Here is a 24,250-nt window from a genome sequence, read left to right as displayed (position 1 = left end):
ATACAGCCTGGCTTTAAATGACTGGTGCTAGAATTGTATTTGCATTTCATTTCCAGCCCCCTGGACGCACACAGTCCCTGTCAGTTCATAGTCTTCATCAGCCCTTTTAGTCTGAAGCCATCTAGACCTTAACCCAGTTATATAAACTACTCACCGTTAGAGTGTATTCTTGAAAATTGAGATACTTTTATTCAAGTAAGCTAAAAAAGAAGGCAATATTAGTAACTCAAATCTTTATATAACTCTGTGTGTACTTTTATGAAAAGTGTTGCTAACTGTAGTCATTATGTCTCAATCTGTATGTTTATGTGTCTAAGTGTGTAAATGAAAAATATTTTTCTACCTCCACATGGTATTAATAGAAATTGATTTAAAGACAAGTGCTTGTGAAATTGGGCATTCTAAAATTTCCAGAAAATTCTAATAGAAAATATTAAGCATTAATGCTAATTTAAGTTAAACTGAAACACACGTCTTTATGGTTATCAGCTGACTAAGTTTACCTAAAGTAATTTGAGTTCATGTTATCTATTAAATCTTTCAAGAATAAAATGCTTAGAGGCTTGACTTTGTCTAATGTTCAATAAAAGTTTTGTAAGTAATCTAGCATAGTTGTTAAGAATGAGTAAACTAAATGTAACAAGTGGACATCTTAGTAATAGTGTGTTACAGTGTGTATACCTACAAACAGCCTGAGAATCTTTGTGGTAACCTAAAACCTTAATGTTTTGCTAAGTAGACATATTTTGTGCTTAGAGATTGTACTGTAAAGCACATGGTTCCAGAAATCATAAAGTGTATTCATAAACATGTTAATCTAAAAGATGCTAGTGTAACAGTTTACAATAGCCTACTTCTCAGTGTTCACTGAAAATTAAAGTTCATAATAGTTTTAAGGTCTAATTAAAGCTACTTAAAGTAATAAAGAAAACATCTCTGCTTGGTAAAAAAAAGATGTGTGTTTTAATAAGAGAAGGCATAAGGAATAGATTCATTTTGTTGAGAGTAAAAAGTAACTTCTAAAGTACAGCTGTTTATTTAAAAAAGAAGAACACTGAATGTAAAAAGAAAATTGTAGAAAGTTTGTGGAAAAATTAATAGAGTTATGCTATATGAAATTAAAGCAAGTAAGTCTTGATATCAAGTGTCATTCTAGTTAAATAGATACGTATTTTTTCATAGTGACTTATAATTCTATTTAAGTTATTTAAACAAGTGCCTTAAAATTTTTTCTAACAGCTTCTCAAAATCAAATTCGAAAAGGTGCTTTTTACCTCTAGTTCACTCTGATATTTTCCAGTGGGCCCCTGGAACATGTCAGAAGAATTATTTCCTCCTCATCAGAGAAAATATTTGGCTAATTTAGCTTATTTAACTGATACATATTTACTTGAAAAGCACTGTCAAAAAGAATGATGCTAAACTTTGTTACTGAATGTTTTACATTACAGAAATATCTGAATTTTTTTATGTCAACTGTCTTACAATAAGCTCTCATCAGATCTTTAACCATTGTTAATTGTAAGTCTTTTATCATTTATAGTCACTGTTTTATTACTCTCAAACACGAAAGAACTAAATTCCAGCAGAACAAGTATCCTAAACTAGTAAAGAACTAGATTCTAACAGAGCAAGTATTAGTTATATAAGATTAAATAAACTAAAGAAAATGATTTTGTGGCTTTTTGTTTCAAATTTTGTTGATACAGTGTTTTAAACTTTTTCTCTTTAGCTGACAATTTAGTAAATGACAATACTTTTATAAGCAGAATTGAAACATTTAACTTTCTACCTGACCCCTCCAGAATTTAAAAACTTTCAGTGAGTATTTTTATATTTTATAGCAGTATGTTTATTTGCATAAGCTCAGTAAGAATCTGCTTTCCTTGTAACAAGACCAATTAAAAACACTGGTTATATTACCAAAGCTTTGACTGGAATGTCATACCTGAAAAGCATGTGCATAAACTCAGATATGAACAGACAGCTTTAAAGAATTAAAGTTGACTTTATAAAGCCAACAAAGCCCCTTAGAAGAACTGGCCTGGTACCTTACTTACAGGGTTCCCAGCAGCCTTACCAGGTGAGTTCCAGAAGACACAGGACAACAGCCAGACTACATCCACAGCTGCGAGAACCCAGCGCCTAGTGAAAGGGGTAAGATACAAGCTGCAGCCCGTCGGGACCCGAGGCCCCTGACCTCAGCTCCCGGCAGGAGGAGAGGAGTCAGAGCAGGGAGGGAGAGGGAGCCCAGGACTGCTAAACACCCAGCCCTAGCCATCCGCATCAGAGCGCAGACACACAGTGCATGCGTGGGGTGCTGGAAACTAGGGAAGCAGGACAGTAAGACCTGTGAGTGGGTCCCACAGCCGGTGCCCTGGGGACAAAGAAAAGCAAGTGCTTTTTGAAAGTCTTAAAGGTACTGGGACCACACAGCTGGATGGAAACATCCCGGGTCACAGTACAGCAGCTAGAAATTCCAGGGAACTCCGGGCGCACTAACCCCCTGGGCAACAGCTCCGAGACCCCTCACAGAGGTAAACAGCCAAACAGCCCCCTGTCCATTACCCCTCCAGGGCCCTGCCATAGCAGAGAAGCAGCCTGAGGCTGGCCACACCCACAGCAAGGGAGCTTCCTGCATACCGGCTGGGCAAGATACAGAGACTCAGTCTACACGCAATTGCCCAACACAAGCCACTAGGGGTCGCAGTTGTCCCAGTAAAGAAAGGCCAGGAGCAAGTGGAAAGAGTCTTGACTCTCCCAGCTGACAGACGAGTCAATACCATACCACTGCACCTATCAACATGAAAAGGCAAAAAAATTTGATCCAGAAAAGACTAACCCAGACAGCTTCGACAGCTTCTACACCTTCCCCTGAGAAGGAACCTGGGGAGATAGATTTAACCAGTCTTCCTGAAAAACAATTCAAAACAAAAGTCATAACCATGCTGATGGACTTGCAGAGAAATATGTAAGAACTAAGGAGGGAGAATACAGAAATAAAACAAGCTCTGGAAGGACTTCAAAGCAGAATGGACGAGATGCAAAAGACCATTAATGGACTAGAAAAGAGAGAACAGGAACGCAGAGAAGCTGATGCAGAGAGAGATAAAAGGATCTCCAGGAATGAAAGAATATTATGAGAACTGTGTGACCAATCAAAATGGAACAATATCCGCATTATAGGGGTACCAGAAGAAGAAGAGAGAGAAAAAGGGATAGAAAGTGTCTTTGAAGAAACAATTGCTGAAAACTTCCCCAAACTAGGGGAGGAAATGGCCTCTCACACCACAGAGGTACACAGAACTCCCATGAAGAGGGATCCAAGGAGGGCAACACCAAGACACATAATAATTAAAATGGCAAAGATCAAAGACAAGGACAAAGTATTAAAGGCAGCCAGAGAGAAAATAAAGGTAACCTACAAAGGAAAACCCATCAGGCTATCATCAGACTTCTCAACAGAAACCTTACAGGCCAGAAGAGAATGGCATGATATACTTAATGCAATGAAACAGAAGGGCCTCGAACCAAGAATACTGTATCCAGCAGGATTATCATTTAAATATGAAGGAGGGATTAAACAATTCCCAGACAAGCAAAAGTTGAGGGAATTTGCCTCCCACAAACCACCTCTACAGGGCATCTTACAGGGACTGCTCTAGATGGGAGCACTCCTAAAAAGAGCACAGATCAAAACACCCAACATACAAAGTGAGGAAGAGGAATAAGAAGGGAGAGAAATAAAGAATCATCAGACCATGTTTATAATAGCTCAATAAGAGAGTTAAGTTAGACAGTAAGGTAGTAGAGAAGCTAACCTTGAACCTTTGGTAACCACAAACTTAAAGCCTGCAATGGCAATAAGTACATACCTTTCAATAATCGCCCTAAATGTAAGTGGACTGAATGCAGCAATCAAAAGACACAGAGTAATAGAATGGATAAAAAAGCAAGACCCATCCATATGCTGCTTACAAGAGACTCGCCTCAAACCCAAAGACATGCACAGACTTAAAGTCAAGGGATGGAAAAAGATATTTCATGCAAACAGCAGCGAGAAAAAAGCAGGTGTTGCAATACTAGTATCACACGATATAGACTTCAAAATAAAGAAAGTAACAAAAGATAAAGAAGGACATTAAATAATAATAAAGGGCTCAGTCCAACAAGAGGATATAACCATTATAAATATATATGCACCCAATACAGGAGCACCAACATACCTGAAACAAATATTAACAGAACTAAAGGAGGAAATAGAATGCAATGCATTCATTCTAGGAGACGTCAACACACCACTCACTCCAAAGGACAGATCCACCAGACAGAAAATAAGTAAGGACACAGAGGCACTGAAGAACACACTAGAACAGATGGACCTAATAGACATCTACAGAACTCTACATCCAAAAGCAACAGGATAGATATTCTTCTCAAGTGCACATGGAACATTCTCCAGAATGGACCACATACTAGGCCACAAAAAGAGCCTCAGTAAATTCAAAAAGATTGAAATCCTACCAACCAACTTTTCAGACCACAAAGGTATAAAACTAGAAATAAATTGTACAAAGAAAGCAAAAAGGCTCACAAACACATGGAGGCCTAACAACATGCTCCTAAATAATCAATGGATCAATGACCAAATCAAAATGGAGATCCAGCAATATATGGAAACAAACGACAACAGCAGCACAAAGCCCCAACTACTGTGGGATACAGCAAAAGCAGTCTTAGGAGGAAAGTGTATAGCAATCCAGGCATATTTAAAGAAGGAAGAACAATCACAAATGAATGGTCTAATGTCACAATTATCGAAATTGGAATAAGAAGAACAAATGAGGCATAAGGACTGCAGAAGGAGGGACATAATAAAGATCAGAGAAGAAATAAATAAAATTGAGAAGAATAAAACAATAGCAAAAATCAATGAAACCAAGAGCTGGCTCTTCGAGAAAATCAACAAAATAGATAAGCCTCTAGCCAGACTTATTAAGAGGAAAAGAGAGTCAACACACATCAACAGAATCAGAAACAAGAAAGGAAAAATCACAACGGACCCCACAGAAATACAAAGAATTATTAGAGAATACTATGAAAACCTATCTGTTATCAAGCTGGGAAACCTAGGAGAAATGGACAACTTCCTAGAAAAATACAACCTTCCAAGACTGACCCAGAAAGAAACAGAAAAGCTAAACAGACCAATTACCAGCAACGAAATTGAAGCGGTAATCAAAAAACTACCAAAGAACAAAACCCCCGGGCCAGATGGATTTACCTCGGAATTTTATCAGACATACAGGGAAGAAATAATACCCATTCTCCTTAAAGATTTCCAAAAAATAGAAGAGGAGGGGATACTCCCAAACTCATTCTATGAAGCTAACATCACCCTAATACCAAAACCAGGCAAAGACCCCACCAAAAAAGAAAAGTACAGACCAATATCCCTGATGAACATAGATGCAAAAATACTCAATGAAATATTAGCAAACCGAATTCAAAAGTACATCAAAAGGATCATACACCATGACCAAGTGGGATTCATCCCAGGGATGCAAGGATGGTACAACATTCGAAAGTCCATCAACATCATCCACCACATCAACAAAAAGAAAGACAAAAACCACATGATCATCTCCATAGATGCTGAAAATGCATTCAACAAAATTCAACATCCATTCATGATAAAAACTCTCAACAAAATGGGTATAGAGGGCAAGTACCTCAACATAATAAAGGGCATATATGATAAATCCACAGCCAACATCATACTGAACAGCGAGAATCTGAAAGCCTTTCCTCTGCAATCGGGAACAAGACGGGGATGGCCACTCTCCCCACTGTTACTCAACATAGTACTGGAGGTCCTAGCCATGGCAATTAGACAAAACAAAGAAATACAAGGAATCCAGATTGGTATAGAAGAAGTTAAACTGTCACTATTTGCAGATGACATGATATTGTACATAAAAAACCCTAAAGACTCCACCCTGAAACTACTAGAGCTAATATCAGAATTCAGCAAAGTTGCAGGATACAAAATTAACACACACAAATCTGTGGCTTTCCTATACACTAACAATAAACTAATAGAAAGAGAAATCAGGAAAACAATTCCATTCACAATTGCATCAAAAAGAATAAAACACCTAGGAATAAACCTAACCAAGGAAGTGAAAGACTTATACCCTGAAAATTATAAGACACTCTTAAGAGAAATTAAAGAGGTCACTAACAAATGGAAACTCATCCCATGCTCGTGGCTAGGAAGAATTAATATCGTCAAAATGGCCATCCTGCCCAAAGCAATATACAGATTTGATGCAATCCCTATCAAACTACCAACAGCATTCTTCAATGAACTGGAACAAATAGTTCAAAAATTCAAATGGTAACACCAAAGACCCCAAAAAGCTAAAGCAATCCTGAGAAGGAAGAATAAAGTGGGGGGATCTCACTCCCCAACTTCAAGCTCTACTACAAAGTCACAGTAATCAAGACAATTTGGTACTGGCACAAGAACAGAGCCACAGACAAATGGAACAGAATAGAGACTCCAAACATTAACCCAAACATATGTGGTCAACTAATATTCGATAAAGAGGCCATGGACATACAATGGGGAAATGACAGTCTCTTCAACAGATGGTGCTGGCAAAACTGGACAGCTACATGTAAGAGAATGCAACTGGATCACTGTCTAACCCCATACACAAAAGTAAATTCGAAATGGATCAAAGACGTGAATGTAAGTCATGAAACCATAAAACTCTTAGGAAAAAAAGATAGGCAAAAATCTCTTAGACATAAACATGAGTGACCTCTTCTTGAACATATCTCCCCGGGCCAGGGAAACAAACGCAAAAATGAACAAATGGGACTATATCAAGCTGAAAAGCTTCTGTACAGCAAAGGACACCATCAATAGAACAAAAAGGTATCCTACAGTGTGGGAGAATATATTCATAAATGACAGATCCGATAAAGGGTTGACATCCAAAATATATAAAGAGCTCACACACCTCAACAAACAAAAAGCAAATAATCCAATTAAAAAATGGGCAGAGGAGCTGAATAGACAGTTCTCTACAGAAGAAATTCAGATGGCCAACAGACACATGAAAAGATGCTCCACATCTCTTGTCATCAGAGAAATGCAAATTAAAACCACAATGAGATATCATCTCACACCAGTAAGGATGGCTACCATCCAAAAGACAAACAACAACAAATGTTGGCGAGGTTGTGGAGAAAGGGGAACCCTCCTACACTGCTTTTGGGAATGTAAATTAGTTCAACCATTGTGGAAAGCAGTATGGAGGTTCCTCAGAATGCTCAAAATAGAAATACCATTTGGCCTCAGGAATTTCACTTCTAGGAATTTACCCTAAGAATGAAGCACTCCAGTTTGAAAAAGACAGATGCACCCCTATGTTTATCGCTGCAGTATTTACAATAGCCAAGATATGGAAGCAACCTAAATGTGCATCAGTAGATGAATGGATAAAGAAGATGTGGTACATATACACAATGGAATATTACTCAGCTATAAGAAAAAAACAGACCCTACCATTTGCAACAACATGGATGGAGCTAGAGGGTATTATGCTCAGTGAAATAAGCCAGGCTGAGAAAGACAAGTACCAAATGATTTCACTCATGTGGAGTATAAGAACAAAAGAAAACTGAAGGAACAAAACAGTAGCAGGCTCACAGAACCCAGGAATGGACTAACAGTTACCAAAGGGAAAGGGACCTGGGAGGACGGGTGGGAAGGGAGGGATAAGGGTGGGAAAAAAGAAAGGGGGCATTACGATTAACATGTATAGTGTGGGGGGGCACAGGGAGGGCTGTGCAACACAGAGAAGATGGGTAGTGATTTTACAGCATCTTACTATGTTGATGGACAGTGACTGTGAATGGGGTATGTGGGGGGGCCTTGGTGAAGGGGGGAACCTAGTAAACATAATATCCTTCATGTAATTGTAGATTAATGATACCAAATAAAATTAATTTTTAAAAAGTCCAATCTAAAATTCCCTATAAAAAGTTCCAGCAAAGCACATTTAAAAGATCCTTTGTAATCAATTGCTCTTCTTGCTGTACTTATGAAAATAATCAAGCCAAGTATTAATTATTTTCTTAATCTAGTTCTAATAAAAATGAAGGTGATTTTAGAGAAAAGTATTGTTTCAATAATGCAGCCTTATCTATACTGAGTCCTAATACTAGTCAGTAGGACATAGACTAAGTACAGAATTCTAGTTTCCCCAAGATATCTAGCTATGTTTCTCAGTTAAAGTTTTACTATTTCTAATCCTCATATTCAGCTATGCATTCTTTTATCTCCTTGTCAAGTCTGTTTTTCCAGAATAGAAAATCCAACTCCAGATGTTGCTACTTAACCTAATAACACAATTTCTTCTGTCTTGCCTAGAAGCCATAAAACATCAAGTAGTAATTAAAAGGGAACCCAGAATAGAAGTGCCCATCTTCCGAGGCCCTCTTGACTGACCAGTGATGGAGACCTAGCTGCGCCCCTTACTGCGCCCGCTCTCAGCATGAAGCAGCCAGAGTGGTCATCACCCCTTTCCCCCAGCAGCAGATAAAGTCTCTATCTGTAGAGGGGGGAATGAGACAGGGACTGTGAGTGTAGTCAGAGTAGGGTGAAGGCCTCTAGAAAAAGACCCCTACCAAAACTGCATATTAAACAATTAAACAAAGATAGAGTCACATTAATTCTCTGAAGTGAAATATCAAACTAGGAATATAAGCATTCTTCAGTGAAAATTAGTTAAAACTAAAAAGCCGAGAATAACTTAGCCTAGAATGTTTGAACATCTCCCAGATAAGAAAATACCTCAGCATAGCCCATGTCTTGTTTGTATCAACTAAATAAAGCTATCGTAAAATTTACTTTAGCCTATTAAAAAACCCAGTTTATCTTTAACTTTACCCAGATGCTGCTTTTCCTCCTCCAGCCCTAATCAAGTCAATAACTCAGCTCACCTTGAAAGCAAAACAAGCAGCCTTGACTGATATTCTCCCAATCCAAAAAACTGTTACTCTGAGAAAAGATCAAAGCAGTAAATCTCTTAGTTAACTCTGCAAAATAGTCTGGAAAACTGATAAGAAACTTAGTGTCTCTTTAAAGATAAACATTTAGAGACCATCTGGTGGGTCTGCATCCCTAGCTCTTTGTCTCTCAACTGCCTACAAGTCCCCTAGACAACCTACCACTATGGGCTCTCTTGTCCCCTCCTGAGGATCTCTGTCTGTCCTCTCACTGTATCTCTCAGTAAAAGTCTCCCTGGCTCTCCTACCTTGACTGTTTGCTAAATTCATTCTTCAACTCTTCAAACAAGAACCCCGGCATCACTAATCTCTATTTTTTCATGTTTTCTTGGAGATTTTTTGAAGCTTCACCAACTTTTACATATGTTTAAAATGATCCAAACAATATACTCTAAATACAAGGTATACAGGATACTTTAAGAGACTTCCCTGCATATTACCTATTCTAGTGTACTCTGGTCAAAATTTGGCAGTAAATTCTTGCAAACTTCAGTTATGTAAATGACTAACAGGACTGAAATGCCACATTGAGTCACATACCAAATTGTTTCAGAAAATGTAAGCTTTTTTTTTTGAAACTCTCAAGTCATGTCACCTAGAACTATACTGTTGTTGTTTTTTAACTATACTGTTTTTAATTATAAGACTTGTAAAAATGCTTGCTTTTGAATGTGGTTGATTAAATAATTTTGCAGAAAGCAAGAACACTATTACCACAGCTATTACCCTATGTTAATGATTTACAAATAGTTTATGTGCTCAAAGCACTATATTGAGAAGTGTGAACAAATTGAAAACTAAAGAAAAGAGACAATGTTCTTTCTGCTTATAGTTGTAAGCTACAGTAAATTTGTACATGTACATAGGCATACAAAACTAAAATTTAGATCTATGTGAGCAATATCTGAATCATACATCTTTGGCACTCAAACTGTCAACTAAGCCAATGGTGAGGAATATTTTTTCATATATTTTAGTAAATGTCTACTCACCAACTTTTAAAAATGCTATTATCTCCATTCTAAAAATTCACTGAGAAGACAAACTGGAATCTATCAATGTAACCAGTTAACCAAAAGTGTAATTAACAGCAGTCAATGAAGCAGGTGTGGGATTAACAATCTCTTTAAAAATATAAAAGTGGGCTGAGACATCTTATTTTTAAGAGTTCTGGACTTAAGATTTTAAAACATTTTTTCAACAGTGCCTGATTTATATGGAATCCAGTCTCAACTTATATAGAACAGTTTATAATGCCATTTTCCCACCTTATAGTGGGAGGTACAGGCCAACCTGTGAGCCCAGTACTACCACTTACTTGCAATATATACCACAGGTGCACATACTCCACAGCCACATATGAAGTGCATGTCTTCCTCATGTGCTTCTACTCTGTCTTGCCATTCTCTTAATTTGCTTCTCTTGAAGAGGAGCAGTGACTCAGTGTATGTGCTCTGCAGGCTCTTGGAACTAAATGGTAAGCCCAATGGCTGCAGAACTCTGCAGGCCCAGCTCCCTGGAGCTGAGAGGGAAGCTGGTTGCTGTGAAGGGCAGCTTCATTTCTATAGCTTCAGGCTGTAAGAATCTTACATCCGTTGGAAAAATACCCACAACTTAGGTGTGGTCCACAAAGCCTTTGTTTCTTTGATCTCTGAACACATATTTAACTGCCTGTCTCCTTACCTCCATTGTCTTTCTTCTCTATCCCAGGCCTCCAAGGGGAAAGAGAGGGTTTTTCCCTGTCATCTTACCCTCTGTATTTATTTTTTCAATAAAGCTAAAATGGAGAAAGGGTATAAGGGATAAGGAAACCTAATAAGGAAACATACATTAAAAAACACATCATTAACTAGATACTGGTTACACATATTTAGAGTCTGTGAGTGCCAATGGACGCTTGAGGTAGTATAAAGTAAGGCCATGTAAGGTCTCAAGATAACTCTTGATGGCAAAGTACATCCATCCATTCAGAAGTCATAAACTTAGCCCTTAGAAGAATATCACATCATTTTGTTCTTTGGTTACCCTGTTGTTTTCTTACGCAAATAAAAGTTTCAGTTCTTCAGAAATGTTGAGTATAATGCCTAGGAAAATTAAATTAAATTGACAGGACTACTGAATTGAATTAATGTTTGGTGTTATTTCCTTTTCATCTGAGGAACTTCCATTATTATTTCTTGTGAGGTCAATCTGCTAGCAATGGATTCTCTTGTTTTGTTTTATCTGGGAGTACATTTCACTTTCATTTCTTTTGAGGTGAAATTCACAGAACATATAATTAATCATTTTAACACGAACAATTCAGTGACATAAGCCATTCACAGTGCTGTGCAGCTGCCATCCCAGGACATTCTTATCACTCCAAAGTGAAATCCCACACCCATTAAGCATTTGCTCCCATTCCACTTTCCCTTTAAGCCCCTGGAAAACAACTATCTGCATCCTATCCCCATGGATTTACTTGTTCCATATATTTCATATAAATGGAATCATTAAAAATATGACTTTATGTGCCTGGCTTCTTTCACTTAGTTTTCTCGTATTTTTGAAAGATTTTTTTACTAGATGTAAGATTATTAGTTGATAGTGTTTTTTCTTTCAATATGTTTCAATAACTTTGAATATGTTATCTCATTGCCATTTGGCCTCCACTATTTATGATGACAAGTCTGCTGTTAATTTTATTGTGGCTGCCTTGTAGACAATGGGTATTTTTCTTTTGATACTTTTAAGATTTTCTCTTTACTTTCAGGATTTTGATTATGATATGTTTTAAGTTTGTATCTCTGTTTTCATCCTGTTGAGAGTTCATTGGGTACCTTGGATATGTATGATAGTAGTTTTACAATTAAATTTAGGAAGTTTTCAGCCATTATTTCTTTAAATTTTTTTCCTGTCCTTTCTCTCTTCTCCTGGTACTCACATGCAGATGCTCATGTATTTACTGCTGTCTTGCTTTTCTCTGAGTCTGTTCATTTTTTCTTCATTATTTTTTCTTTCTCTTCTTTAGATTGCATAGTGTCTATTTAACTGATAGTCTTTAAGCTTGACAATTCTTTCTTCTGCCAACTCAGACCATTGTGCCGCTGTGAGAAAATCTCAGCCAGGACAACTCAGAGAGTTGCTGACCAAAGCTTTCCCATCAGAGGAGTCTCCCCGCAGATAGAAGTGGTCTAGGCTCTAATACCCTTCCTATGCTTAGTCTTTGGCTGGGAATAGCTTGGGAATTGCATGGCCTCAGCGTGAATTCAGTAATAGAACCAAAGACGAAGCAGCTGGAGGGTGTTCACCAACTATGCTTTTCACAGCTTTTCTCTTGAAGATCTAAGCACGTATCTCCATGGCTGCCACAAAGGTAGTACTTTGAAATGCTTGCTCTCTTTCTGGCATGAGCATTTTTGTCTCTGTGGATTTGCCTAGTATTATTGACTGCCTGTAACAAAAATCCTAGCCAACCATTGCCTAAACAGGACAGAATTGTATCTGTCTCTCATGTTGAAGTTCAGGTACCAACAAACAGGAGGTAGTCCTGTATCTCTAAGGCATGCAGAGTCAGAATCCTTCTATTTTATTGCTTTTCCTCATTATCTGTCATAGTTGACTTCTACCTCATTATCCCAAATGACTGTATTGGCCCTAACCATCATATTTCCTTACCAGTCCAAAAGAAGGAGGAAGCCAGGGAGAAAAAGTATACCTCATCTCTTTAAATTCGCTTACCAATGGTTCCACATAATACTCTTAATTTAATCTCTTTGTTTATTTATTTTTTGTTTGCTTTTTGCAGGGACTGTCCTGTGTATTTTTTTATTGAAGTATCCTTGATATACAATTTTATATTGGTTTCAAGTATGCAATACAGTGTTTCAGCAGTTCCCAATATTATTAAATCCTCACCCCTGCTAGTGCAGTTACTATCTGTCGACATAGGAAGATGTTACAGAATCATTGGCTATATTCTCCATGCTGTACTACTATCCCAGTGACCAAGTTAAATTCTGATTGAGAATTTTTGTGCCCTTTTATTCCCCTCACTCTCGCCTCAGGGTTTTTTAATCTGACACTTGGCTTTTGGTTCCTTTTTTTTTTTTTTCTTTAATTTTTTTTCTCTAGCTTTATTGAGGTATAATTTACATACCACACTGTGTAAGTTTAAGGTGAACAGCATGTTGAACTGATATATTACAATTTGATTACTACCAGAGCATTAGCTAACACCATTCCACCAGCAATGTATAAGGGTTCTCCTTTCTCCACGTCCCTGTCACCGTTTATCTGTTGTCTTTTTGATGATGGCATTCTAACAGTTGTGAGATGATATATCTCCCTCTGGTTTTGAGGTAATCAGCATTTCCCTGATGACTAGCAATGTCAGACATCTTTTCATATACCTTCATAACCTGTTGGCCACTTGTATGTCTTCTGGGAACATATCTATTCAGGTCATCTGCCCATTTTGTAATATTTATTTTTTGCAGTTCAGTTTTATGAGTCCCTTATGTATCTTGGAAATTAACTGCTTATCAGAAATATGACTTGCAAATAATTTCTCTCATTCCGTGGATTACCATTTCATTTTGTTGATTATTTCTTTTGCTGTGCAGAAGCCTTTTGATTTGCTGTAGTGCCTCTTATTTATTTTTGCTTTTGATGTCATATCCAAAAAATCATTCCCAAAGGTGGTGCTAAAGCTCATGTTTGTGGTTTCTCCCAGACCTACAGATTCCAGCTGGCTCTCTGCACTTGCTTACCATCTGCCAAAGCTCAGTCTCATCACCGCCATTGGGAATGCGCACAGGGACCAGCTACAGGGTGGGGTGAGGGGATGAGTCCTGCAGAGCTCCAGGGCTGCCCCTGGGGCTATTGGGGGAATCTACTAGTAGAGTGTACCCTGGATTGCTATGGGGTCCACAGCCAGGACTGAGATTTGCATGCCTATTACCCAATGCATGGGTGGACAAGATTCCTCCTGAGTCTCTTGGCATATTGTGATGGATCCCACAGCTCCCACAAAGGCATTTTTGTCATGGATGAATGACAAATTGTTGAAGGGTGACATGAATGAGGAATGTCTTATTCTCGCATAATCACCTTTACTTTATTAAACCTGTTTATTTCAAAGGCATTGATCTTCTCTGAAAACGGTTGCAAAAAAGGACTTCCCATCAGTCCCACAGTGTACTCTGAACCTCTTACTGTTAGTGGATATTCATGTTCATAGGGTCCTCCTATGATCTAGAAATAAATTCTTAGAAACACTGACTGTGAATTAGCTCCTGTGATTTCTTTTTATCATACTCATTCTCTCATAGAAGTTCCTCAAAGGGTAGGAAGTACTTTGTTGCAGTGCTCATGAAGTTTTCTTATATTTGCATTCTTTCGGGAATTTCAGTCTTTAACCTGCAAAATTGCAATATACATATATTTTTTTTCGGTTTTATATCTTTTTACTCAACATTGGATTTCCTTTTTTTTTTAATTAAGATATCATTGATATACAACCTTATGCTCAGGTTTCACATGAGCAACATTGTGGTTGCTACATTCCCCTTATTACCAAGTCCCCACCACATACCCCATTACAGTCACTGTCCATCAGCATAGTAAGATAAAATTGCAATATATTTACATATTCAAATCACATTGCTTTTAAGGAATTTGCCACCATCCTCTCATTACTGAAAATTATTCTAAAGCTTTCTTTATACTGTTTTCTCATAGATCTGGTTATAATTCTAGTTCAATTTTTAAAAATTGATTGATTAATGAATATTTTTTCTTTATTGGTATTTGTATATTTCTGTCTTTAGCCCTATTTTTTTTCAATATATGTGAATTCTTTGAACAATCATATCCTACTTTCATGGCTGCAGACACCTATTATAGGCTATGAACACTAAATTATCCTTTTTCATTCTAGATTTTTCCTAATCTAATGAACAATATGTTCAATGTTAAATCAATGTATATCTCTAGTTGGATGTCCCACTACAAATTTTGCATGCCATTTTCTCCTTTCTTCTGCTTCCATCCAAATGCTGTTTTCATTTTTTCCTGCCTCGGTGAGTCACAGACACTTTGTGGGTTCCCAAGCCATTAACTTGAGTAAAGTTTCATCTTCTCCCATTTTCCATAGTCAGTATAAATTAGTGGCAAAGATCTCTTTAACTCACAGTAATAACTAAAGATATGTGCTTGCTACTTCAGTGAATGAACACAAATTGACAGGATGTTGCTAATATGTTTTTTCTTTGAGAAAAATAACTATAACAGGTAAATTTTTTATAACCTCTTATCTTTTCATAACATGAAAATGCAGTTCAATATGATTTGTCCACATCATCTAAGATGGATGACTTCGGATTGAGTAGGAGTATGTTGTTACAGGGAACAGTGACATTCAAAGATGTGGCTATTGACTTCACCCAGGAGGAGTGGCAACAATTGGATCCTGCTCAAAGGAACCTATACCGGAATGTGATGCTAGAAAACTATAACAACTTAATCACAGTGGGTAAGGGTAATTTCCTGTGTATCTCAGATTCTGGGAGTAAAGTACCTTTTTTCTGAATGTATGGAATTTCTGAAATGTATGGAACCTTTGAATCTTAGAGTTAAGTTTGGCCTTTAGATGCCTTTGCTCACATGAATGTGCATGCTACAGCTTTCAAAACAAAAGGTCATGCACTGTTTTGTTTCAGGGGGCTGTGTCCCCAGAAACCATACTTTTCTTCTTCAGAAAGCCTGGTCTCCCTGGGCCAGCCTCAATTCTTGAATGATCTTTGTTCCTGATGTTTATGCCCAAATCTTATGTCACTTTCCTTTGACAGGCTGTCCATTCACCAAACCTGATGTGATTTTCAAGTTGGAGCAAGAAGAAGAACCATGGGTAGTAGAAGAAGAAGAGTTAAGGAGATACTGTCCAGGTTAGTGAGAGGGAGCCAGACCGGTGAGGAGGGGCCAGGACCCTTTAATGGTTAATCTGTGAGTAGTTGATCCCTCTGAATCTTCGAGGATATTTTCCTAAAGACTACAGACTTGTAGTAACAATTTGTGTGAATGCTTTATAAATCAATGATGTCAATTCTAGATAACATCTTTAACTACTTTCCACAGAACTTGAGGGACTAGTTGGTGTTTTATCTGTGTGCTAGACATCAACATTTCCTAATTCGTTTCCAGCTTTACTTTGATAATCATTGTTAGCAGTGTCTTCAGTTTCTCTGCCCTCTGTTTTACATAGGATCCTTTCCTTTTGCATTCACGTGTTCGCAGAATTGTAGTTGTTCAAATAAACCTATTGGCATTTATAATCCTTTTCTTTCTATTTTGGTTTCTTCCTTCTAATACAAATGCCTTAGCATTATGTTTTGTATGCATAGTCACAATTCCCATTGTATTTTTAACTTTTACTATCATACTTTAATAGAAGCTACAACCCTTTTAATTCAATAAAAGTTTTAAAGTCCCAGAGATACATCAGAATTTCTGTTTTACCCATTATCTTGTTGTTTTGCAATGTGAGGTTACCCTACCATAATCTCAATACCTAAAGGAACGTTCTAATCTCTGTCTCTTCTTTCCCCCCATTTGCATGGTGGTCTTCCTTTCGAGTGGTTTTGTTTTTTCTCTTCCGTTTCTTTCCTTGGTTCTGACAATTATTTTTTTGTTTTCTCATTGTTTCTTCCTCATATATTAATATTTTGAGCTCTTGATTTATAGATACTACTTTCAGTTTATTTCTTCCTTTTGTAATACTTGTGTAGATTTGATTCTAGCACTTTCTCATTTTTAAGTGAAGAGAGCCCTTCTTTGACCTGCTTTTTAAAGAATAATGTTGAGGAAAGAAAATGAATACTGTAATCTAGAGCAGGGATCAGCCTCTGAGCCACCCATTTGTTTTTGTAAATAAAGAGTTTCATTGGAACAGGCACACCCAATCACTCACATCTTCTCCAGAACTGCTTTCACATTACAGCAGCAAAGTTATATCAAAGACTGTGTGACCCACAAAGGCTAATCACTATCTGACCCTTTAAGAAAACATTTGCCAGCTCAATGTATGCAAATGCATCTGTGCTTCATATTGAAGCCCTTAATTCATATATATTTAGGCTTTATTTTTTCTCATCCAAAAGGGAACTGCAGCAGCATTTTCTCATAACTCTGAATTTTTGTTTTTAATTGAAATATTGTTGATATACAATCTTATATTGGTTTCAAATATACAACACAGTGAGTGGTTCAGCTGTTACCCATTCTATTAAATCCTCACCCCAACTAGTGCAGTTACTATCCATCAGCATAGAAAGATGTCACACTTTATTATGTTATAGATGTTGGCTATATTCTCCATGCTGTACTGCTATCCCCATAGCCAATTTAAATTATGATTGAGAATTTTTGTGCCCCCTTATCCCCCTCCCCCTCCCCACCTACCTGCCCAAACCCCTCCCCCATGGTAACCACTAGTCACCTCAGTGTCTGTGAGTCTGCTGCTGTTTTGTCATAACTCTGACTCTTACACTCTCACCCAACAGACTTTTTCCTGAAAAAATAACATATCAGAATTTTGATTTGTTTGGTCCTGGCTTCCCTGACATACAGGCAAGTCTCCTGAAACCAGTCTACACTCCCAGATTTCAGAGCTGTAAATCATCGGGTAATTAATTCTGCCCAAGTTATGATATCCATCTTGATACTGTCAACTGCTTACCCTGCCCAAGATCAGCATGAACAGCTGTCTTCTTTTAGAATCTTTCTTCCCCTGTTCCAGCCTTTACTGTATTTGTCACTGCCAGCTGTATTATAATTAGGGTTACAGCCCCCCCTGGGATCACTGAAGAATCAACTACTTTTCATTCTTGTTTCTAGAGAGGAAGAGATCAGATGCTTTTTCATTCAGCCATCTTAAAACATGAAATAATTGCTGCCACATTTGATATTTTGACCTTGCCCTTGGAATTCTTTTTCACTTCTGCTTGGATAGTACCTCGATGACCTCATGTTACCTTCTACCTCAATATCTTTTGTTTAGCTGAGCTTCTCTTTTTCCCCTGAAATGACCCAAAAGCTTAGTATTCTGACTTCCTTTCTACATTTATAATCTGCAACCAAGTCTAGTTTTACCAGCTTTACAGCTTTACAGGATTTTTCTCTTTCATTATTATTTTCAGTCTGGCAGAGAGGGAGAAAAATCTCCATTTTCCCATCTTGGAGCTAAGTAGCGACAAGGGACTGAATGTCACCCTTTTGGTATATAGATTTCTACTTTCTCTATGCTTGAGCCTCCAGTTCCCTTTCTCTCTATTCCTCTGCCTGTTGTCCCTGACTTTAGAGCTTTTCTTTTTCCATTTTTTCTTGAGAGTAATCTTCCATCTTCTCTAGGGTAGAGGAATGGACCTTGTCTCTGTTAGTTTATGCCTTTTAAAAAAATTTTGGGTGGGATCAGAGACAAATTTGTGTATTTATAAACAATACTGAAGTTCAATTTCTCACTCTGTTTTCCCCTGCCCTCATTATACTTAACTCCCTGTCCAGTTATGCTAGGTAGTCTTTTCCAGTTTTATGTTCCACCTCTTTCATCCAGTTTTTACATTCCCATTGTTTGTCCTCATTTTATTAATTACTGCAGAGTTCAGAGCATTTTATTTATTTACTTGCAAAGATACATAATACACGAGTGTCACATTTTTTAAAGTACAAAAGGATATATATTAAAAAGTAGTTCTTTTTCTCTTACCCCTTCCCCCTCTATGGTTGCAACCCCCTAACATCATTTTCCTTGGAGTTGTATTTTCAAACACTGTTATTGAAATTACTTTAAGCTAGCTTGTGAATAATTGTCATCCTTGCTATTGAATGTTCTTCTTCAAGAATGTGATATGCCTTTTGTCTTAGTTTCTTAGGACTGTAACAAAGTACACACTGGGTGGCTTAATATAACAGAAATTTATCCTCATAGTTCTAGAGGTCAGAAAAACTAAATCAAAATGTTGGCAGCACCATGCTCCCTCTGAAACCTGTAGGAAAAGGACTATTCCTGCTTCTTTCAGCTTCTGGTAGCCCCAGACATTCCTTGGCTTTGGCAGCATACATCCAGTCTGTATCTTTATCTTCACATGGTATTCTCTCTGTGTGTTGTCTCTTTATGTGGCCTTCTTTTTATAAGAACACCAATCTTATAGATTAGGGGTTATGCTACTCCAGAATGACCTCATCTTAACTAATTACATCTGCAATGACCATATTTCCAAATAACTTTTGAGGTACTAGAGGTTAGGACTTCCACATATCATTTTTGCTGGGGGGCACACAATTCAACCCATAATACGTCCCATTTGTTCAAATATGTGTGTGCATTTTAAGGTTTTCTTACAATTTTGGAACATTTCTTATTAGATTAATTCCCAGATTTTTCATTTTTTTATTGCCATTATAAGTATAGTCTTCTATTATATTTCCTAAATAGTTGTTTATATGTATGAAGGTCATTGAAAGTGAATATTATGTATAGTGAATTAAAAAAATTTCTTTTTATAATAATTTTGTAGGTGACTTGATTTTGCAGGTAGTTTTATTATTGACAAATAATGTTTATTTTACTTTTCCAGCTTTTTTGTGCCTCTGATTTCTTTCTTTTCTAACACACTATCCAGTACTATAATAATAGTAGTAATAGTACCCATCTTCTGATCCCTGACTTTAATGTGAGTGCTTTTGGATTTTTCCCATTAAGTATGGTGCTGCTGTTTAAGTTCTACTGTACTTTCTCTGAACTTAAAAAAGTGTTTATTCTCATTTGATAAAGATTGTTTTTGGAAAATAGATGTTGAGTTTTATCACTTTTTAATATGTTTTGGAATGGTTACTTGACTTTGCACTTTTGACTTACAGTAGTAGATTTTCCTGTACTGAAATATACTTATATTCCTGGAAAAAATACCTTCAGGTATGATGTATGTTATATTAACGTGCTTCTGAGCCATTCTGACATTTTATGTAGAGTTTTTACATTGATATTCATAAGTGAAATTGGCGTCTAGTTTGCTTTTTTGGTTGTCATCTTTGTCAGGTTTTAGTATTTATATTTTGTTTCACTTACAAAAGATTGAGAAATTTCCTTTTTTTCTTACGTAACATTTTACACATGAGCGTCATCCCTTAAATGTTTGTTATTATTCCCATGTGAATCTCTCTGGGCCATTTCTATTAGTTTTATTTTTAGGGGATTGCTTTTCATATTTTCTCTGTTTATTTTGTGGGAATTGGTCTATGTAGGTTTTCTACATTTTACTATGAGTTTTGGTATTTTGCATTTTCCAGAAAAATTACTCATTTCAAAGCTTATAGAAGTGTTTTTCAATAGAATCTTGTATATAGTTTTACAGATTTTTAACTTTTTTACCTCTATTATCATTTCTTCTTACTTTAATTTTACATTCTACATTCTCCCTTTTCTTAAACCAACAATTCATCTATTTTCTTTTAGATCCTATTTAAAAGTAATGAAAGCTATGTGTATTCATGAATATCTATCTCTACTCATATTTCCTTTCCTGGAATTTCCTAAAGCTTAAGAAATTGGAAATATGTACACCTGAAATTTGCTTAACAGTGAGAACCTAAGCCTTAGACCACCAATTAATCCCACAATTACATACTTAAAAAAGTTTTCTTGATATTATAATATTAGAAAAACTTACAAGTGATATTTATTTGCAATCTATTTCAGGAGAAATATGGGGAATTGATGAACATCAGAAAATCCCGGAGAGACTTTTCACACAGTTTGAAAATAAATTCATAAAAACAATGACTGAAGAAAAAGTCAATGACTGTCATAGGATATTTGCAAGAAGTGCATTTCCTCTGAACTCAGACTTTTTTCCTTCCAGTCACAATCTCTATGAATATGATTTGTTTAAAGAGTGTTTAGAACATAGTAATTTAAGCTATCAAAATAATGAGAGGATCCTTATAAGAAAGGAATACTGTGAATATAATGAACCTATGAAATCATTTGGCAATAGCTTATCACATCTTGTAGTAACACCCTTTAAATGTAATCATTGTGGGAAGGGATTTACTCAAACCTTGGACCTCATCAGACACCTGAGAATTCATACTGGAGAGAAACCCTATGAATGTAAAAAATGTAGAAAAGCCTTCAGTCAAAAAGAAAAACTCACTAAACATCATAAAATTCACAGTAGGGAACAGACTTATGAATGTAGTGAATGTAGGAAAACTTTCATTAAAATGTCAAATCTCATTAGACATCAAAGAATTCATACTGGAGAGAAACCCTATGCATGTAAGGAATGTGGGAAATCCTTCAGCCAGAAATCAAATCTCATTGATCATGAAAAAATTCATACTGGAGAGAAACCTTATGAATGTAGTGAGTGTGGAAAAGCATTCAGTCAGAAGCAAAGCCTCACTGCACATCAGAAAGTTCATACTGGGGAGAAACCTTATGCATGCAATGAATGTGGTAAAGCTTTCCCTCGAATTGCATCCCTTGCTCTTCATATGAGAAGTCATACAGGAGAAAAACCATATAAATGTGATAAATGTGGAAAAGCCTTTTCTCAGTTTTCCATGCTTATTATACATGTGAGAATTCATACAGGTGAGAAACCCTATGAATGTAATGAATGTGGAAAATCCTTCTCTCAAAGCTCAGCCCTTACTGTACATATGAGAAGTCATACTGGTGAAAAACCCTATGAATGTAAGGAGTGTAGAAAAGCCTTCAGCCACAAGAAAAACTTCATTACACATCAAAAGATTCATACCAGAGAGAAACCTTATGAATGTAATGAGTGTGGGAAAGCTTTCATTCAGATGTCAAATCTAGTTAGACACCAGAGAATTCACACTGGAGAAAAACCCTATATATGTAAAGAATGTGGCAAAGCCTTCAGCCAGAAATCAAATCTCATTGCTCATGAAAAAATTCATTCTGGAGAGAAACCCTATGAATGTAATGAATGTGGTAAAGCCTTCAGCCAAAAGCAAAACTTTATTACACATCAGAAAGTTCACACTGGAGAGAAACCTTATGATTGTAATGAATGTGGTAAAGCCTTCTCTCAAATTGCATCCCTTACTCTTCATTTGAGAAGTCACACAGGGGAAAAGCCTTATGAATGTGATAAATGTGGAAAAGCCTTCTCTCAGTGTTCTTTGCTTAATTTACATATGAGAAGTCATACAGGTGAGAAGCCCTATGTATGTAATGAATGTGGAAAAGCCTTCTCTCAAAGAACTTCCCTTATTGTGCACATGAGAGGTCATACAGGTGAGAAACCCTATGAATGTAATAAATGTGGAAAAGCATTTTCCCAAAGCTCATCCCTTACTATACATATACGAGGTCATACAGGTGAAAAACCCTTTGACTGTAGTAGATGTGGAAAAGCCTTCTCTCAAATCTCATCTCTTACACTTCATATGAGAAAACACACAGGTGAGAAGCCTTATCATTGTAATGAGTGTGGTAAGGCTTTCAGCCAGAAGTCACACCTTGTTAGACACCAGAGAATTCATACACATTAGTATAAAACTCTATATATTGCGAGTATGGAAAAGCCTTCAGAAGGAATTAGCATCCTTGTACTTTATATAATAGGTTCTAGAGCAGGAAACTATGAATGTGGGAAAGGCTTTTGAAGAAGTCACATACTTGTGAAACATGACAATTCTTACCAAAGTGACAAATTATATAGTGAAAAAGTTGAACATCAAAAACCTTCAGCAGTTATCTATTGTTAATACTTACTCAGCATTCTCATTAAAATCTGAAATAATATCTCTGCCATTAGCATACCAACATGATATTTGATCTCTTAGCCAATGTATTAAGCAAGAAAGAAAGAGATTGGGGGAAAAAAGAAACTATAAAAATAACCTTTTATATGAGGAAAATAATTAGAAAATGTTGATATAAAATACCTAATAAATACAGAATGAATTGCAAGAATTTTGTGTAAAACTATAAAGCATTTTGAAAGGCACAAAACACCCAAAAATTTGAGAAAAATAACATTATCTGAAAAGACATTTATAAAACAAATTCTCTTACAAATTTCAAAGTTGAAAATATTTCCACTCAGTTCTTACCAGTTAGTTATATTTTAAGAATTTCACAAACTGATTAAAAAATGTAAGAATGTAAAGGACCCACAAATAGCTGAAATGTGAAAAATAGAAGATACAGTCTACTAGATAACACATACTGTATTTGAAGCTGGTATTATTTAAACAGTGTTTTTGTGAGTAGGTAAATGAGTGAGAACAAACAAGTTTGGAGGAGAGAGAGACAGGAATTTTATGTGATAGTGCTATTACAATCACTATGGAAAGGATGTTCTATTCAATAAATGAAAGATTCATATGAACAAAAGATGTTAGCTCTTTATACCGTACACAAAGTAAAATCCAAATAGATTGAAGAGCAGAATATAAAAAGCAAAATTCTAAACTATGATGAAAATAGGATATATTTATTACTTTAGAATAACAGAATTTCTCTAAAAATACATAGATATGGAATAATCAGTTCTATTTTGTTGTACTGGCTTCAGAGGCATATATGTGCCCAAAGAGATGTATAAATCACTATGTTCACTGCATCATGATTTGTATTACTGTAAAGTGGACAAAACATGAATTTCCATTAGAGGGGATAGATCAATATGATGTAATTATTTTATGATAGTATACAGTGTTTAGATAAACTACAAATTTGACATATATGGATCACAATATATGAGAAAAATATACAATGAAAACATTTGTCTACATTTAATAAAATAATTCAAAGAACAGTACAGTGTATTGATCATGGGTCCATATATGATATTGGTTGCCTTTTAGGAAGTTGGAAATGTTTGGAGGGAGTCATATTTGTCTGTAGTATTTCTTAAATAAAATGATGAAAGAAAATATGACAGAACATCTGGTTGTCGATTATTTTGGGGCTTCTGTGTGTGTGTGTGTGTGTGTGTGTGTGTGTGTGTGTTTCTTGCCTTTCCTTATTTTCCTATTTCTCTTAAAATAATAAAATAGGTGGAGGAAACCTGGACCTATAGAAATAATTTTAAAATGTATTTTTTTTCAGATAATAACATTTATAGAAAATTCTCTTTAATATACAAAC

At 36.3% G+C, this 24,250-nt stretch overlaps 1 protein-coding gene across 7 annotated transcripts in view; it reads left to right on the top strand.

The window, feature by feature from the left end:
• LOC118912515 (zinc finger protein 569) overlaps positions 1–24,036 on the top strand; it is a 73,604-nt gene extending 49,568 nt beyond the window's left edge. For 3 of the 7 annotated variants that reach the window (XM_036885697.2, XM_036885695.2, XM_057493447.1), the window contains 3 exons: positions 15,404–15,598; positions 15,915–16,010; positions 20,819–24,036. In XM_036885697.2, the coding sequence (XP_036741592.2) occupies positions 15,433–15,598; positions 15,915–16,010; positions 20,819–22,647 (2,091 nt within the window). In that variant the 5' untranslated portion in view covers positions 15,404–15,432 and the 3' untranslated portion in view covers positions 22,648–24,036. The remainder of the gene's footprint in view (positions 1–15,403; positions 15,599–15,914; positions 16,011–20,818) is intronic. The other 4 variants (XM_036885694.2, XM_036885700.2, XM_036885692.2 and 1 more) reach the window with 2 other exon arrangements.
• The last annotated feature ends 214 nt before the right edge of the window (positions 24,037–24,250 follow it).

This window comes from Manis pentadactyla, chromosome 15 (genome assembly GCF_030020395.1).
Source record: "Manis pentadactyla isolate mManPen7 chromosome 15, mManPen7.hap1, whole genome shotgun sequence".
NCBI lineage: Eukaryota > Metazoa > Chordata > Mammalia > Pholidota > Manidae > Manis > Manis pentadactyla.
This window is presented reverse-complemented; position numbering and strand designations above follow the sequence as displayed.